Raw genomic sequence first — 19,953 nt, forward strand, 5'->3', positions numbered from 1 at the left:
GCACACTGCAAGGCACTGCCTTATGTCACAATGACCCTGGTCAGAAGAGAGACATACCATATTCTAAATGGTGAAATAAGCCATCATGGAGAAAAATGATCTTACTTACGGAGCAATTCTTAAGAGTGGTTTCTGTATCTTTAGTAGACCAATTAGAAAACAGCCGACTCACCTGTAGTACCAGTTTAGTGGAAACAATTTCTAACATTGTGAGCTACAAAATGTTAATGTGCCCACATACCTGACTGAGTTATGCAGTAAAGACTTTGTTTCACAATATTTATTGGGTCATTCCTAGATTCACATTCCATCTCCAGGACATGTCTGTTCAATAGCATCATCCCCTAGTGAAGCACTGAACTATCAGAGCCAGAATACTCCCCCTCCCGAGTCATATGCTCTATGGGCATTAAACAAAAATAAAAAAGATTCAAAGCACAAGGCATTGTTAGAGAAGGTGCCACAAGTACTCCTTTTCTTTTTGCGAATACAGACTAACACGGCTGTTCCTCTGAAACAAGGCATTGTTGTCGCTGTCACTATCTGATGATATTTCTAACTGCTAGTTTCTAATTTCTAAATTACCCAGATCTTCCAAGGGTCATTCCCCCATACTTGGGTCATGACGTCTAGGGTGTTACAATTGCTACTTAACTTTCCAAATGTCGTCAAATTAATCTGATCCAAGAATTAATGATAGGTGTGGCCCCAATTCAGCAAGGGTCTTAACCCCATGCCTAACTTTAAACACAAGGACTACAATGGGATGACTCCTATGCTTGAAGTTAAGGGCTTAAGTACCTTGCCGAACTGATACCTAAGTTTCTCCCATTTGTAGTTCAATAACTTCTGATGGCCCAGGCAACATATTTAGGCATATCATCATCAGCACAACAGTTATACCTCACTATCACAGTCCATCAGGATTTTTAGCTCTCAGTCCAATAACTCACAGACCTCCCTCGTTCCTCTTTACACCTCTTCTCTCTGCTCCTAGCCTGCCTGCCATCATTCAGTTACAGCACTTTTAGCAGTCTGAGCTTAAATAGGATTTTATAACACCACACTGTGGGGGAAAAGGGAGCTGAAGGGAGAGGACAGAAAATACTACCATGCTATACCTTTTAGAATTATTCAACTTTTCCAATTGTTACTTTGTTTTAATTACAAATTGCACCTTGGCTAACATTGATGATGAAATGAGATGCCATTCATCATTATCTGTGTACCCCTTATTGCACATAATATAGCCATGACCTTAATATTTCACAATTTTTGCTACTGGTCGCTTAGGTAATTGTGGGACAGGGAAGATTACAGGCTTAATGGAGGCAATTAACCTGTGACGGTGAGATTGCTGACATATGGGGGCAATGGTTAGGCTAATGAGGTAATTAGCTCAACAAGGGATGATATATATTTGGCAGGAATAGGAAGTTATGGGTGGCTGAGAGAGTGAGCTGTGTGCACTAGATACACCTGGGTAGAAGGTTCCTCCCAATACCTGCCTGTACTATGCTCTGCGAAGCTGGGAATCTAAAGATTAAAGCTATACATGGGGAAAAGAAATGGCCTGTGTGCATGTTGTGAGTAAGAGACAACCCAAATGGGCCGGGCTGTGCGGCACACCAGCTAGCTGAGGGAGCGCCCTCTGACACGGGCTTCATGGAGCTAGAAGCAATAGTGTTCAAGTATTTCACGAGGGAGAAGAGTTACAACAGACTACACGTGATGCTGTTTTTTCACTGCTCTTTCAGAAGGGACTGACCGTGTTTACTTAATGAATGTTGTCACAGTTCAGGGCAACTGCACCTGTATTTCCCTTCAGTGGTCCAGCAAGGGCAACCACTCCCAGGCTTCCTGCTCCCCAGCTGTTGCCTTTCTTGGGTGGAGATCTGCATCTCACTCCTTTCTGACTGGAGTGTTTCCAAGCTGTACAGTTCCCTGCCTTCATTGTGTTATTCCCAGCACAGTTGCTTGCTTTCTCTTTAGCAGTGTGACTGCCCACCGTTTTAAGTTACAATGCCGTTCTTTCTAAGCAAGCCTATTTTATTCTTAAGGTAAAGTACAACCACAGAAAACATTTAAAAAACAGTAAAAGAACCTGCAATAACAAAAGCATCCCAATCTACCCTGGGCTCTGGCAGGAGCAGTCCTTCCAGATCCCATCCAAGGAATTTCCTTGTGGCTTCCAGTCCATCACAGCTTCAACTCAGAACAAGCCCCCAGCTCATGGCATCTCAGCAAGCCCAGACCTTCCAACCCCTCCTTAAGGATTGAGGCCCTCAGTGGACTAGGGATCCTGTCCGTGTGCTGGATCACAAGAGGACTCCGAGCCTGTTTAAAACCAGGCTATTTATCCAAAAATCCTTTCTTTGTCAGCTGGTTCTTGGAGAATCCAGTTTGATCACATATATGCCAACCTCTTCAGCAGATGGCTTCAAAGGGCCGATAACCGGAAGAACTATATTAGCACCCCCCCCTCCTAGAGGAGTTACATACAATTCCACAACAACCCATACCCAATGGCGTTTTGAACATAATAGACACCAAAAAGGTATTAACCCTAAGTCACTAAGTTTTAACTTAATTTAGTAAAATTTATTCCATAAGGTTTGCCCAGGACATGGCCGGATATTGGTCAGTCTGTCACAAATGTAATGCAAAAGTTATGATTAACCTATTGTGCTTCAAAATATCTGTAAGTGTTGCAAGGTTAACTTTGTGCACTACTTGCTGTTGATGGGAACTCAACCTATTTTCGGAAATATTTGCTGAAAGACTGTCTTCCTGCTTCTGTGAACGTGTGCTCCTCCTGCATTTAACATCAACATAATCCAACCAAATTAACCCCATAGGAAGCACTTAGGTTTTATGCATATGATCTTAGCTTGTCTAGTTTTTAGTATAAATCTGAACTGTTGTTAAATATGAAAACAAACCAACACTGGAGAACCTTATCATTAATGATATCTGAAGAGCTGTTGACAATGAGCTGTTAATCTTACCCTTGAGAAGATGTTTTCCAGAGAACTAGTCAAGGATTTCTTGGCCTTGTTTTTCAGAATGTCGAGTTTAAACCGGCCACTGCTGGCAGTGTTTTCTGGGATTGCACTGTTTGAAATGTTCTGTTGAAGTAAGCAGGAACACTTTTAGCTTTGGTAGTACTCTGGGCAATTGAAGGCCTCTGAAACCTAAAGCTAAACCTGATCACATAACAAGCAATGTGCCCTTTACTTAACAAATCTAGCCTATAGGACAGGGATGGGCAAACTTTTTGGCCCGAGGGCCGCATCTCAGAATAGAAATTGTACAGTGGGCCATGAATGCTCACAAAATTGGTTTTGGGGTGTGAGGGCTCTGGCTGGGGGTGCAGGCTCTGGGGCCAGAAATAATTAGTTCAGGGTGTGGGAGGAGGCTCTGGGCTGGGGGAGGGGAAGGGCTCCAACTGGGGTGTGGGCTCTGTGGTGGGGTTGGGAATGAGGGGTTTGGGGTGCAGGAGGGTGCTCTGGGCTGGGATCAAGGGGTTTGGAGGGCAGGAGAGGGATCAGGGCTAGGGCAGGTGGCTGAGGTGCAGGGAGAGGCTCAGGGGTGCAGGCTCCGGGCAGTGCTTACCTCAAGCAGCTTCTGGAAGCAGTGGCATGTCCCTTCTCTGGCTCCTATGTGGAGGTGCGGCCAGGCGGCTCTGCACACTGCCCCATCTGCAGGCACTACCCCTGCAGCTCCCATTGGCTGTGGTTCCCAGCCAATGGGAACTGTGTGGGGGGGAGGGGCACGCTTGGGGTGGGGGTACAGTTCAGAGAAGAGCCCCCTGCTTCTGGGGCCCCGACCCTACTCCCCAGCTGGAGCACCAGAGGGGTGCCATGCCGCTGCTTCTGGGCATTGTGTGGAGAGGCCCCCGACCCTGCTCCCTGGCTGGAGTGACAGAGCGGGGCAAGCCCCAGACCCCGCTCCCCAGAAGGAGCTCGAGGGCCGGATTAAAATGGGCTTCTAAGATCCACCCCCCAGCAAACTTTGTTTTTTGTTATTTATTTAAAAGAAAGGAAGCATATGGCCTAAAAAAGTAACGTTCTGTACAGTTTCCTCTGCACCACAAATATTTCTTACTGTGGTTTAGGCTGGTTAAGGTTTTTCTGGCATTGCTTATATTGTACTAAAATCTGCAACAAAAATTACCTGTCTGCTTTTTCCAAGTGAACAGAAAAACAGAAAAGCAAACCTAAACATAAACTTTAATCAAACATGCCAAAGTGAATCAAAAACAGTATAGTTATGGAAAACAGATAAGGAGTCCTCTCTCATTCATAATATAAAAGGTTCAGTTCTCACTGCTGTACTCTAGCACCATCCTGCTAGTGTTATCGAAGGTTGTATTTGAATAAAGAAAGAAAATAAAGTATTAGGCTGTACCAATGGTGCCTCGCCAATATGGACATGAGTCTTTTGTTTAGTTTCACACAACTGTCGCAGATGTAAGATCACAAGCTCATTTTCTTCCTGGTCATTGACAGGCTTCATTTTCTGTCAAGAATAGACAAATAAAAGAATCTCTTTCAATACATCACTTTTGATTTGATTTCTGATTAGAAATACTATGAATGTTCTATTAGTAAGTGTTCTTGGAAGGTAAGCTATTCCTGATGCTCCAGATGCCAGCAATTTAGAATATGCATTGCATATACACTATCAATATCATTCAGTTACTTCTAATAACAACTTGTACAAAAGTTTATGTAGCACCATACAGCAGGTATGCCTTGCACTATGCAAGCATAAAAGAAGTTCACACGCACAATTTTCAAAAGCACCTAAGTGGCATAAGTCCCATTTTCAGAAGTTGCTAGGTGCTTTTGAAGATACCATGGAGGTGCCTATCTGCACCCTTACCTCAGACTTTCAGGGGTATTTAGGTATTGCTCCAAATCAGGATTACAATGCATAAATGACTTTTAAATTCAATGGGACATGGCTTCTAAGTACCTGCGTTACTTTTGAGAAAGAATTAGGCATTGCAGAGTCTCATTCTCAAAAGTAATGCAGGTATTTACTTGCAATGTCCAACTGACCTTAAATGAGACTTAGAATTAGGCACTGCAGACTCTCAAAGTCTCATTTTCAAAATGAGCTCTAAGTTCATTTTGAAAATGAGACTTAGACACTGCAGCATGGAGTGGAGCAATGACTAAATATCTCCTCAACGAAAATGGGACTTGGGATAAGATTTTTATATGTGCCAAAATGCTCTTACACATTGCACCAGTTGTTCATCTGCACATTAAATATACTTGCTTATAGAGTCCTGAAGCAGCACTGGGATCCCACGGGTGCCGCAGGACCTACTGCCATAATAGCAGGAGTAAAATGTACTTTGTTGCAGGTGGGATTGGGTGGGCAAAAAAAAAAAAAAAAAACACCCCAGACTGCGGGATGGGAACAGGATTAAAAAAAAGTAGCTCCGCTTATACGATAAGCTTCCAGAGTCAACACTCAGAATTATTTACACAAAGAGGAATTTTGGAACCATGTATTATTTTATCTTATACTAGAATCACTTTATCTCTAGCCTTTTGTTATTGCCCACATCACTTCATTATTTGAACGTCTCATATACTTCACAGAACTCAGCCTCACATCACCCCACAAGATAGGGAAGTATTGTTTTCCTTATTTTATACATGAGGAATGGAAGCACGGACAGATTAAATAACTTTGCCCACTGTCACATGAGAAGTTTGTAGCAGAGTTAGGAACTGAACTGTTCCTATACCAGCATCTTTTCAAATAATTTTAGAGTGGAGTATACTATTATAGTACAATAGTTTTGAGAAATGAATTAATGTAGAGTATTAATTCCATGCAGATGACTATAAAAAAGCAAGCCAAATACAGCTGAAAAGAATGTGGGTACTTTCCAATTTAAAATATAGTCCACTGACCACAGAAAAGTCAGCAACTTGAGCATAAAACTTTGCACACAAGCGTATATACACTAAAAAGATTTCCAGAATATGAAGAAAGTCAAAACCTATGTAGATATGGGAGGGATGCAAGAACTGCATTGACTTTATTACCTGAACACGTTCAAAAATGTCTGCTTGCTCATTATCAGTAAGTGATGACAGGTGTCTCTGAATTACAAGTTTGGCTCTTGGTGGGTAAAGACCTTCAGGAAAAACAAATATTAAACAGATCCTTTGAGAACTACTAAAACTAAATTCATTTACCAGACTACCCTATGATTCCTATCTATGCTGCTATAAAAACTACATGAGTATATTACACTTTCATTTATTTTAAAAGAGGAGATATTTCAGAAGGCTTTTCAGTTAAAAAGCTATTAACATATCTACAAAGTACTTTTCAAACTCTATTAAAGTATAAACCTCTTACTTTGTCTATTCTCACTAGATCATACTGAGGTAAGAATTCAGTGCCTTATTTTAACAATGCAGAGGGAATCCCATCTGGGAGGGATTTGAATAGAACACCTCAATGATAAGCTCTAGAACCCTGTATCGAGGTGCAAAGCTGTCCCCCTTCCTCCCCCAACATTCCTCAACTTGCCCCTGTCCCCATCTACTCTTCTACATTCAAGTCAGGCTGCTTCCTTCTTCTCCTCAATGCTTTCTGGGTTCCAGGAGGGGGATCACTCAATGTACAGGAGAAACAGTCTATCCACTCTCAGTTCCTGGGCCACAGCAACTTCAGCAGCTGGGAGTAACAACTTTAAAAAGAGGTCCAGTTCAGCCCCAGGGCACACTATGCTCTGTGAAAGCAGCAATTTTCAGAGATTTATAACCCAGCCAAAATTGGGTGGATTTTCACTGGGGGTGGGGGGGAGGCCCAAGACAATCTCCATGCCCCTGCTCCAAAGAATACAAGCACTAGAGTGTCTTAACTTAGAAAGGTAAGGATTTTTAACCTTGGCCAAACACCACATTTCCCCCCAGCTTCATTCTCAAGCCGCTGAACGATTTTATTTGAAATTTTTAAAAAAATGTTTAGGCTGATGCAGACACCCAGCATGGAGGATTTCAACCTGAATGGTTCAAGTTTGGCAGAGAGTTATAAGCAACTGAATATTGGGTCTTATAAGAAAAATGGTTAGGCCTCCCCTACAATAAATCCTTTGGTAATATGACACCCTTTGGTTCTGTCTGAAGCCCAGCAGCCTCAAAATATAAAAAAGAAGAAAAAAAAAAACACTGTAGCAAAATATTTTACAATTACTTAGGGAAAGATTTTCAGAAGTGACTGGTCACTGAGATGCCCAACTTGATATACATATTAGAAGGCCCCGATTTTCAGATGGTCGATGTTCTGTACTTTTTAAAATATCGGGCTCTCTTAATGTGTCTCAGGTTAGGGTATCCAAAAAGCTGAGGCACCCAAACTCATAAGTCACTTGTGAAAAATCTCAGTATTGGCTCCTTTTCCATGCATATCAGTGGGATGAAACAGCAGCTTATGCATTTGTAGCTTTTCATTGAGAAACAGGGAATTTCCAACCAAGGTTTGCCACTTCTGAACACTCTAGTGCTTAACACAAACTATAAAATTGTATTTTCTTGCCAAGACTTCTCATGCTTTTCACCCACCAAAGGGAACTAATAACACTAAGTGATAATCATTTTTATTTAACAAATTCAAAAGGTTTTGTGGCGTTTATTAAAATGCCTCATACAAAAACAGACAAGTTTTGTGTGAACGCACCACTACTTTTTAGTGAATAGAGCATCTCATATTTAATTATGTATGTTGGTTCCATCTGCCAGCTTATGTTATTTTTATTAACCATCCTGTCAAATATTAAAAAGCCATATTGTGGCATATTTAACTGTCGTTAAAGTCAAAGTCAGAGCTATGTGTGAAGATCTGAAGTCAGGCACTAGCCCTAAATTCTTTATTATCCTTGTTCAATTTGACATTAACCTCATATTTTATGAAGATATTTCATATACTAGAACAAGGTAATGAAGTACATAAAGCAATCAGCCCCAGGAGAAAAATCATCATCAACGAGATTACAAAAGAAAAAGAACAAACCAAAAGAAAGGCTAAAATGTCAGTTCCATCCTTACTGTCCCTTCATTTATTACCATCTTTAAAAGCTCCAAATGTGTTCAGAGCACTATGCTGAGAATTTCTGTACATGCTAAAATAATAGGGCAAAAGGAAAGACAAAAACAAATATATGAGAAACATGTTATAGTTATAGCAAGAACTTTGAGGGGCCAGTTGGAAAATAATTATTGCGATAGCCACCACTTTACTCAATTTATTGGCCATTTATCATGGTCATGTGAATTTTTCTCTTCTTTAACTGAACTGAGATTCAAGCAATTAGATAAGTTTTAATTAAACTAAGAGCTGATGCACTGTGATGATTCTGGAGTGAAAACAGAACGTCTTCTATATAAATTTAAAATAAATGGAATTGCTACCTTCAATCCTTTCACAGAGTTTATGCAATGAGTGCATAGGACAGGCCTCACACAGTTTAATCTGAGTCTTGGCATTCTGTAGAGCTGCAGCAGTGCTAAAGGCTTGTTTCAGGGTAAGCATTACCTCATCAACCTAGAAGGAAAAGAAAAACAAAACAGGCTATGAAAAAATCTGGGTGTTTTACAAGACAGTATAAAAGTGAAAATATGTCATACACATCCTATTGGACTTTTAAGTCATTCCATGACTGAGTGCTTTTTTATTAGGAATGTTGTTTCCTGTTCATACTACATACAGCGACCTAGCATAAAAGTTCATAAAAGTGGTCAAGAGAACAAGGTCTTATTCCTAATTTACTACTGATTTCAAGAGGATTTTAGACAAGGGACATTGAAAATCCCACGAGGCACCTACATGACTATCTACATCTTTAGGTGCCGAAACACCTTAAAAAATTTGGCCCTTAGGCACTTTTGAAAATTTATCATACAGGTCTCTAGTTCCCTGTGGGAATCTGTGGGAGTTTAGTGGCCTATTTCTGAAATGTTGCACTTTCACAGCTTTCACTGAAAACAAGCACCCCTGGGAAGCGGGGGGAGAAAATCAGGCCATAAACATGTAACTTTAAACACTCAGGCTTGAAAATTGGGTCTCTTATTGCGCCCAGAGATTACAACGTTTTACCTTCCAGTAGCTGCAAACGAGCATATTAAGACCTCCACTTCTGCCAATTTGCTTCTATGCAATTTAGATTTTAGCTTGGTTGGGTACATAACTTGCAGTAGTCTTACTAAGAGTAAAGGACCTGTATTGCCTCCCTTTCACAGAGACAGTTATGAAAACTATTTTAGGAAAAAAGCCATACATTTGCCCTGATACAAGTCTCTATGATCAAAATGCTTTTGATCTGTTGCTGCAGTTATAGCCTGTTGGTATGGGAACTTTAGGGACCAGCCTATTTAGTCTCTTGGTCCCTCACTCACTTGGATCAAAGGATTTGAAAGACAAGCTATAAGTTTCTTTGTAACCAACAAATAATCCTTATGTATTGTTTTCCAGATTCCAGTCTGTGCCCTGCTCTTTCCTCTCACAGCATCACAAATACAGCAATGCAGCGTTCCCACACACTGCAGTACTGAGTAGGGCCAAAATCTATTTTGCATGGGAAAGACGTCAGAGGTGATAATTTTCTCCTCAGCTGGGATAGATATTCAAATGCACTTTCATCCTTTGTAGACAGACTTCTTAGTGTCTCCTTTCCCCTTATGTATTTTAAGGACACATGGCTATTAAAAGCAAACCAGCCCACGTCCTTGTTTCAGCCTGGCAGAAGGAAATTGTGTTGAAATTTCCTGCTCAGTTCTTAGAAGGCTTTCAAATATTGTACTTTAGATCCTGTCCTTTGCTGCCATCTATCAACTCTTCTGTGGAGCACGTTTGTGAGGGATGAAATGTGACTGCATGTTCAGGTTTCGGTCTACAAGCAGTCTGCTAACATTCAAAGTAGGATTATAAAAAAGTGTTCTGTAGGTCAGGTCTCCAGCATAATTGTTCAAACAAAGCTTTGCATGGGCATGGAAGCTTGAATTAGTCCATTTGTGTGCCATGGCATATCGTTCAATTTTGTTAAATGAAAATTATTTGATTAAGGTTATTGACAGAAACCCACTCAGAAACTCACATCTCACAATTCAATTTATTCTTGTCCTGTCACGGTAAGATTTCATGAGGCTCGTGGAATGCAGACATGACTACAACGGCAAAGCCTTCTAGTTGGTTTTACAAATGGCAGGGCTCTTTTCTATGGACTCTGCCCATTTAAATACTTACTTGAGTGTAATATTATTACTCTTAAAATATGTGAGGGAGTTGAGAAGGGTTTTTATTTATTTGTAAACGACCTCCTTTCTTTTAGGTCACCTGTGAATTATCAGGGATCAAATTAACCAAAGGTCAGATGAAGGCATAATTTTCCTTTAAATGACATTCTGCTGGCCATGCAATAGGTTCTCTCTCCCCTCAAATATTGACAGTGGGTCAAATCCTCAGCTGGTGTAAAGCAGCATAGTTCCATGGACTCCAATAAAGCTATGCTCAGAAACCACTTCAAGCCAGAGGTGCTACGGCATCTCTCGTATCCCTAGTTCCACCACCTATGGCAAACCTGGTTTCTACCAGCTGAGGATCTACCCCTACATTGTCTGAAGCATTGCTAAGAATGCTTAGCCCCATAACAACGGCTGTGGTCCTCCATAATGCTCAAATAATTAGGCATTGTTTAGTGCTCTGAGATGAGTGGAGCTGGTCAAAATTATATATGTTAAACATATTTATTAAAAATTTGAATTTCAATGAAAAAATTTTGACAAACATTTTCATCAAGTTTTTTTTATTTTTGAGACAGCTAAAGAACGGGTTCAATTTTTTTGATTTTTGAAAAGTGTTTAAAGTAAAAAAAAAAACTTGAAAAACATTTTAGAGGTTTTTTGTTTGTTTAAAACTAGTTCTAATTATGAGCAGTTAGGCCCTGCTTTATTAGGGGAAATAGTGCATCTCTTCTATAAATTCATGGCATTTTACCTTTCACTTTGAAACACTAATAAGTTAGAAAGCGATCAGTTAATATGGTTTCTTTGTACCGGACATTAAGAAAAGAGCTATGTGTAGCCTGAAAGCTTGTCTGTTTCACTAACAAAAGAAGGTCCAATAAAAGTTACTACCTCACACATCTTGTCTCTCTCTCCCTCAGAAAATATAGCAAAGACATTACTTTATATATGTCATATCTAAAAATTGAGTATGCTGAGTCTTACAATCACAATAGCTAATTGACTGACACATTCTTTATGTCACACATTTCAACTGTCCATTATGCAGAACAATTGTAGATCAAAATTTTTGCTTCAAACCGGACGTTTCTATTTCATTTCTCAGAGTAGTTAGGAATAAAAAGGAGAGCAACCACATTTGGAAAATGGGAGGATGTGCATAGCACAGGCAAGGAGTGTGACAACTTAGTAGTAGAAACCATGGACTGGAACTCAGTACATCCAAGTTCTATTTCTGGCTCTGTTACTAAATTTAGTAATTTGGCCCCAGTTCACCAAGGTACTCAAGTACATGTCAACTGTTATTACAAGAAAGAGAAAAATTGTTCTCCTTAACCTCAGAGGACAAGAAGCAATGGGCTTAAATTGCAGCAAGGGAGGTTTAGGTTGGATATTAGGAAAAAACCTTCCTGTCAGGGTGGTTAAGCATGCGAATAAATTGCCTAGGAGGCTGTGGAAACTCCATCACTGGAGGTTTTCAAGAGCAGGTTAGACAAACACCTGTCAGGGATGGTCTAAAATAATGCTTAGTCCTGTCATGAGTGCAGGGGACTGGACTCGATGACCTCTCAAGGTCCCCTCCAGTCCTACATTTCTATGTCCCAACAGATAAAAAATGTGCAAGTTACTTATGGTCAAATATTCAGCTAAGCCTTTACCTAGCCACCACTTGTGCACTCAAACACATACACCTGAACTTTGCCTGTATAAACATCTGTGTCTGCAAATTCTAACACCTGGACATGTCCAGATGCTAACTATTGCCACGTGTACTTGTAGCTGTATGTAGGTGTGCATTCACAATAGAGTGCAGAGATGAATCCCTGAGCCTCAGTTTACCCATGTGCAAAGTGAGGACAACACTTATCACCTTCATATAGCTGCAGAGATTCCGGGATTATTAAGTGTTTTGAGATTCTCTGATGAAAGAGGCTACCGAAATGTGAAAAACCGAGAGCTTATCTACACTTATAGTACTGCAGTGGCATCGCTGCACCTTTGCCACTGTAGCGCTTAGTGATGACACTACCTACACCGACGGGAGAGCTTCTCCTGCCAGTGCAGGTACTCCACCTCCCCAGGAGGTGGTAGCTACGTTGCCAGGAGAAGCCATCCTGCCGACATAGCGCTGCCCACGTTGGGGGTTAGGATTTGCCACACCCCTGACTGACGTGGTTATACTGGCATAAGTTGGTAGCGCAGACCAAGCCTAACAGTTTATGTAAATTACTTACCAAAGATTCACTTGCACACTGGAACACGTAGCAAACATACTGGTTTATCCCAGGTTCAATAGATTCCCGACAAATAAAACCAAAGTGATCAACATGTTGTATACCCTGAAAATTTTTTTTAAAAGCATTAGTGAAGTATTTATTTTAAAATATATTTTAAAATCAGTTCAGAAATACTGTGATAATTGTATTTCAGTTCTTGCCAACAGTCATCTCTGAGATACCACCACTTTCCCCATACTGAGAATTTGCAGTGAATCAGAAAGCTATGCGGTCGCAGATATCAAGTATGGTAACTTTTTTCTTTGATAGATGGTGGCAGCCATTAAAAAAGAAAGTGTAATATGCCCATAAGTCATAGGACTTCTTACACACACAAAACCCTGAAGCAACAGCAATGAATAATGCTCAGTTTCTTTCCTCATGAAAAAATTTGACCTTCGCTACATTTCTCTGACTTATTTGTTCAAATCAGCCCCTATCTTCTCACCTTACAACACTGGGAGGTAATTCAAACCATTTCCCCTGTGGCAGTTTAGGACCTTCAATTCATTAAATAGGAAGGGACAGATTTTATACATATGAAAGAGCCACCATTCTGACCTTTATTTTGGTTAAACTCACATATTTTCTTAAAATGAGTCCCTAGCAGACCAGTTCCCAAACTCAGTATAAACTGTTTTAAACACAACTCTAGGAAGAATTACAGCAAAATCTATTGCTGTTTTCTGAATTTTCTCATTTCCTTGCATAGGGGAAGGTGTATGGGGGAGGTGGGATGACACTTGCGTCACTGTACCTGAAAATAGTATAGCAAGCTTGTCTGTTAACTGTACTTCCAGCACTGTTCTCTAACAGGGCGTCTCAACTTGTCATTCCAATGGGACATGTGACGATTGTTTATTATTCTGCGTCACCCACAAAGACAGTGAGGCTTAACAAGAAACCCACACAGCTGCCTGTGACCCTTAAGATTATACATATAGATATATAAAATTTTATCATTTATATTTGTGGCTTGGTCAATTATAGAAATTACGGACATGCATTTTCCAGTCTGAAATGAAGCACCCTAGCATACTCATGCCACAGAAAAGCAACAATAAGAATTCTCTAGAGTTGTTGGGTTTGAGGGGTGGGGCGGGCAAGGTTGGCTTGTTTTGTGTTTTTTAAACCCAATCTTTCACTAATATGCCACAGATGTTTTGGAAACACAGAACATTTTGTTAGCACCTATTCAGTTTAGTTCTCAATAAGGCTTTTATTTTTCCCCACCCACTCAAGTTCTAGTGAAAGACTACATAAACACCAGTATGAAATCTAGTCTGAAGTGATTTATGGCTTACAAATGCCCAGTTTGGAAGAAGTTGTAGATATCTCTCTAAAAAAGGGTGACCAGACAGCAATTGTGAAAAATCGGGGAGGGGGTGTGGGGGGGTAATAGGAACCTATATATAGAAAAGACCCAAAAAGCGGGACTGTCCCTATAAAAATAGGGATCCTGGGTCTGACAGGGCTAAGGCGGGTGAGGTAATCTTTTATTGGACCAACTTCTGCTGGTGAGACAAGCTTTTGAGTTACACAGAACTCTTCTTCAGGTCTGGGAAACTCACTCAAAGCATCACAGCTAAGCACAAGGTCAAACATATAGTTTAGCATAAGTAGTTAACATATAGTCAATGTATGTGCTATGTGCTAACTACTTATGCTAAACTATATGTTTGACCTTGTGCTTAGCTGTGATGCTTTGAGTGAGTTTCCCAGACCTGAAGAAGAGTTCTGTGTAACTCAAAAACTTGTCTCCCTCACCAACATAAGTTGGTCTAATAAAAAGATATAACCTCAAACACCTTGTCTCAGTTAAGAAGAAAGCAGGAACAAAGAGGACTGTCTAAGATACAAGGCCAGTTCCTACCATACTTTAAATATAAGTGACTTCACTGCCAGTGTTGTTCTCCTGAGCTGCCCATGGGTTCACCTGCTGTCTACCAGGACCCTCATGGAAACTAGCAGCTGCCACTCATGACATTCCCCCAGTAAACAAAGTTTTTGGACCCAGGGCATCCACAGGTTCTCTTCTTTCTTACCTCTCCTTCTTGTGTGCCTGCCTGATCTGTGTATGCTATAAATACTATTATTTCATCTTTATCATTTGCCTACGTAGGCCAGATTTCCCTATTCCTCTTGCAGTCCCCTTTGCCCTCCATCCGAAGCAACAGTATATGCTAATCCCAGTTCTAATTTGCAAGCTATATAGCCATGCAACACAGATACAAGGGAAGATTTGACTGGTGTTATCTGAACATCTGAAAAGAGTGCTTTGGATCAGATGCTGGTCTAAGAACCATCAGAAAATGCATTTGGAGACCTTTAATAGCTCTTGTACTGACCACATGGAATTCCCAACTTTAGAATTGCTGCTACCACTAAATTCTCCAAATGAGGTAGAAGCCATGGCTCTGTCCCCACCTCAGCGGCAGAGCTAGTCCCACACTGGGGAGAGGCACACTCTGTATCCTGTCCCAAGGTAGCAGAACAGCTGTGCTCCTTGCGAAAGCCCTCACTGAAACACAGTGTCACCACCATAGAGCACCTCCAAACTGGAGATTTCAGGCGACTGCCTAAATTGAACAGAGCGGTCTCTTTCCTTAAGTTAACAAAATTCACATCTAGCTGCAGGTGAATGATGACCTATTCATCAATTCACAGAATTCACAGTTACAGAATGCTACAATTCACAGAAATTCACTAGTTCTGTGTACATCTTCAGATTGTGAGCTCTGAGGCAGGGACTGTGCTTTCCTTTGTGCCATTCTTAGCACTTTGTGGGAGTTAACACAAACCAGTAAGTGGCATTTGGAGGCACAGAATTTCTACACTTTGAATTACTGTTGCCTGATCTATCACAAGAAGGAGGGTCTACCCCTGTAGTCTACAATAGTAGCAACCGGATGATTGATCAAATTTAAAATCCATCTTCCTCCAGTGCCGACACCAAAACTATACTGCGGTTTATCACTTCTAAACTGTAGCATGTGTTCTTCTCATTCAAAATATGATTACCTCAAACATCACTCTATAGATAATATTTAACATTTCCAAAGTACTCAGGTGGGGAAGAAGGGGCACAGAATAGCTGTCTTACCATGTTTTCATTAGGGTTCTATAGAGAAAGCCAAAATCTAGTTATACAGGTGTTAACTAAAACAAAGTTATAATTGTTTAAAAAAAAAAAAGACATATGATGTACAACCACTATGTTTAAAGATATTCTGTACTGTGTTTTCATTTAATCTTCTATAATCAACAAAAGCTTTGATTGACTATTTCTGCTGCCCACTGAATAAAAAAGTCATCAGAGCGTCTCCAAATCAAAAAAGTCCCTTCCCAGATGTACTGGAAGCTACTCAATAAATGCATACCTGAGAACATGAGGAGATATCTTTAAAATTCTTTTCAAGCACAACAGATTTGGTGTCTGGGCTGATAAGGTTAATTTCAAATCGTCCAACCTTTGAAAACAAAAATTTAAATCAGACTGTTTTATAAGGCACAAATGAATAATACACCAAATGAAGTTCAATGACTGGGCAGATTCTGCCATCTTTGCATTTGCTACTCACGTTGAATAGTAGTTTACTCATAGGGTGACCAGACAGCAAGTGTGAAAAATCAGGATGGGAGCTGGGGGGAATAGGAGCCTATATAAGAAAAAGACCCCAAAATCGCAACTGTCCCTATAAAATCGGGACATCTGGTCACCCTACTTACCGAGTGAACGAAGATGGCAGAATTTAGCATTTTAGGAAAAAGGAAAATGAGGGAGGGGAATTGCAGAAAATTTCAGCAAAAATGGCAAAGTATTCAGTTTGGGGGTAAAACAAAAACAAACAAACAAACAAAGTTACAGGAATCAGACACAGTTTAAGTTTTATTCCATCAAAAGTCAGTTTTTGACGGGCCCTAATTAAAGCTCTGTTAGACTGATCTGAAACAATCAAGGTAAGTTACAAGCCTTATTACACCAAAAACCACCATCCAGATGAGTTTTTAAAATGCAAATACAAAACAGTTTGGGTCTTCAGTTCTTTGCTGCTGTTTATTTTAAAATAAAGGTGATGTATTTAGCCTCTTTTTAATTGCCAACGAGAACAGATTATTTGCTGCAGTGAATTTCCCTTCTGCTTTCTCATGAACTGCTCTCCAAGGGCACACGAATATAGTCTATGGAGCTTGAGGGGTTTTTCAGCTAAGGCCCTTTCACCACCAGTGATGGGCTGTGGGTTTCTAAATGGCAATATATTTCCTCACATCCGTTAGTGTTTCTCAAGAGGATGAAAATGCAAGTCTGTTCTCTAAAATGGGGGAAGGACGGGGGGGGGGGGGGGGGGGAGAAAAAATTCCTAAGCATTTATCAGCCTATCAGTTTAAAAAGCAAAAGATCTTTGGCTTTTATGGGTCACCTGTTCTAACAATTTTCTCTTGTTTCCTTAGCGCATATGCTCTGAAATCTTTAAACGTACTTCAGGGGAGAGAAGAAAGACTAAAGGATTTGGGGATGAAGCCACTGAGCAGATCTTAGAAGTATAATTTTTCAACAGACTTTTTGCAAGACAGACTATTCCTATTCTGGAAATGAGGAACTCCTTCTCTTTTTATGTTAAATTTCAGTGATGCTAAGGAGTCAAACTGCACATTATTTTTCACAGCTTTAACTACTTGTTCATTTTAGTAACACAAAAGGGAGCTTTTGTTCGCTCTGTTCAAAAATGTTATGGATAGAGAAATCAATCCACAAAAGCACTTGAAAGAAGTCTGAATACTAGCATCAGATTCTAAGACAAAATACACTTAAATTTGATGTTAATATTGTCAAATTAACAGATAAGCAATTATATTCCCTTCAAGTTTACGAAACTCATATGTTTTAAACTTTAGCTTCCCCCAAAGTAACTGGGATACAAATTATTCAATATTATTTAGAGTCTCCCCAGTATGGTTTCATGTATTGTAATACAAAGTAGAAAAGCAAACGATTTTTGGCTTAACAGAAATTGTTTGCATAAGAAGTTTCAATATGCAGCAGTGACAATAATTGTCTAAGTCAAGCTCTCCTAATTCTATTGTATGCATGAAATTGTGAGTACTGCTATGGCACCTACCTGAAACAGCATTGTTCTGTTCTTCTCAGAGTCTGAGGGTTGAACATGACTGGGTGCACTTGCATGTCTCCTGCGTGGCTGTGTTTTCAGGCTGGTATCATGAACCTTCCTTTGCATAACTGCAGTGACGCTGTTGCACCGGGAGCGGAATTCCTGCTGCTCATCAAAGCCAGAATCCTCCAAAATTCGCTCGGGGAAAGAGACACGGGTGCCAGCCAGATTGGTCTGGCCTCCAATTGTAAAGATCCCCGTGTGCCCGGTGGTGGTGCTCGTGCCATCTAGCTCCTCAAATGGACTATCTGACAGAGAAGCTGGCACGTCTCCTTCATACAAGGTTAAGTCTGAGCTGGAATCTGTGCTCCGCTGCTCACTCAACAGTTTCAGGCGCTGGCGCTCATGTAGGCTGAATTTCTCAATGCACTCATCAATTAGAGTGGAGGGGGCTTTCTTATGGGCCACAGTCACCTTTCCACAGTACAAAACCTCAAATTTTTGGGAATTGTAGAAGGCATCTTCACTATCCTTACCAGGCTTGGCATCCTCTTTCAGGGCTGCTTTGGACACTTGCCTTATGCTGCTGATCACATCAGGAACCTGGGTGACAATTAAAAATCTTCATTAAGGAAACCAGAAATTAAAGACCAAAGCCACAAATGTCCAACACACAACGCCTTTAAAAAAAAATGGATTAGAATTTGACTGAGTAATAGAATGTCAGAGAAAAGCCATCATGATCCTCAACTGGATTTGGCAGAAAAGGCTTTGTTAGTACAGCCCCAAGGATGTTCCCAATAAGATTTCAGACTTAGGCAACATAAATATTCACGCAAGTAACAGTTTAGCTACTGCAGTATGTGCTACCAGCTTCATGCCTTGAAATACATAACTAGTCATTCCTGAATCCCATATGCACCCTTTCAGACGGGGAAACAATGTCAAGTATTTTTCTAGAGCCTTACAATTAAGCTACTAACAAACCCTTTAATACAGTAAATCAGGCATACCAGCTCCAACGTCTAATTCTGGCGTTTTGTACAGCTGCAGAGGAAATCATGGTTTTGATTTCCTTGGGAGCAAGGTGTACAATGCAAAGCTTCACGTACACAAGGCAACAGAGCAAGATGCGTGCATTTCAGGGATATTAATCATACACGTGAATTTTGTAGTCTCTCAAAATACTACCCTGTTAATCCTATCAGTGCATAGCAATAGTGGGCTACATTCACAACTTACATTATTGGCCACAACCTAATTAACTTCACTGGAGTTGCAAGTTCATATCTGAAAATCCTGGTTTTTCCATCAGTTACTAAAACCTGGTAGCTTTACTGACTAGAGTGATTTTTTTCCCCCCCCTTCAGTATGTTGATTTCTTTGAGTGCTCCCAGTTATGTTTTGGCCTCAAAGGCAGTCTGACCAAAGTATGGCAAAGGTATTCTTACAGAGATGCTTAATTGTGGAACTTGCTTCCTATTTCTATTCAGAATGACCCATCTGTTACAGCATTTAACACTATACTAAAAACAGCATCTCATCACCTTTGAAATTGTTTCTCTACATTATGGTTTACTGTAAAAGCCTTCTGACACCCTGATCTAAGCTTTCAGATCTCGAAGCATTAATCTAACTCTTGTCATTTCATGAGGTACCAGCTGTTAAAATTTGGAACTGCAGCTGGGTGTGGGCGGGGGAAGGGTGATGACAATTAGGCAAGGTAGTAATCAGAATGAAAATTTAAAGGATCGCACTTCTCATCTGATTAGTTAAAGTTATGTATTTAGTATTGATAAATCCTCTCAAAAGTACTTTCAAATTTAAATGTTTCCAAGTGCAAGATGACCTACAGTGGACAAATGAAATGAAGTGGCTAAACTATGAAGGAAATGGAATATTTTCCATGCTTAATTTCATAGGGCTGTTGTAGCTCCTCTTGAGTCCACAGGGAAAAACTACTTATGAATCGGTCTCAACTGACCTTTCAGATTTCCTTGAGGGGAATGTTTCCTCACACTCCAAATAGCATTTATTTAAAGTTACTGAAAAGTACTATACTGACAACATTACTAAATTACTTGTCAGCAGTGCTTTCCGGTCCACCAATGAAAACAGTAGATCGACCAGTACAAAACTTTCAGGGCTAGAAGTATGTCCCAGCACTGGTTCCAGGATCAATTTATAGTGCTGAACTTGGTCATCAACATACAATAGGCCTTATTCTAACAAAGATACCCATCAGAGAAGGTCTCTCATGAAACTGAAAGTCCTCTGAAACACTGCATGTTA

General features: G+C 40.3%; 1 protein-coding gene across 2 annotated transcripts in view; it reads right to left on the minus strand.

The window, feature by feature from the left end:
- TBC1D4 (TBC1 domain family member 4) overlaps positions 1-19,953 on the minus strand; it is a 156,503-nt gene that overhangs the window by 47,055 nt on the left and 89,495 nt on the right. For both annotated transcript variants that reach the window (XM_048852302.2, XM_048852311.2), the window contains exons 2-8: positions 17,671-18,264; positions 15,931-16,020; positions 12,509-12,613; positions 8,445-8,577; positions 6,072-6,163; positions 4,411-4,521; positions 3,009-3,128 (exon numbers count right to left, since the gene is read on the minus strand). In XM_048852302.2, the coding sequence (XP_048708259.1) occupies positions 3,009-3,128; positions 4,411-4,521; positions 6,072-6,163; positions 8,445-8,577; positions 12,509-12,613; positions 15,931-16,020; positions 17,671-18,264 (1,245 nt within the window). The remainder of the gene's footprint in view (positions 1-3,008; positions 3,129-4,410; positions 4,522-6,071; positions 6,164-8,444; positions 8,578-12,508; positions 12,614-15,930; positions 16,021-17,670; positions 18,265-19,953) is intronic.

The sequence above is a fragment of the Caretta caretta genome, chromosome 1 (genome assembly GCF_965140235.1).
Source record: "Caretta caretta isolate rCarCar2 chromosome 1, rCarCar1.hap1, whole genome shotgun sequence".
In the NCBI taxonomy this organism is placed as follows: Eukaryota; Metazoa; Chordata; order Testudines; family Cheloniidae; genus Caretta; species Caretta caretta.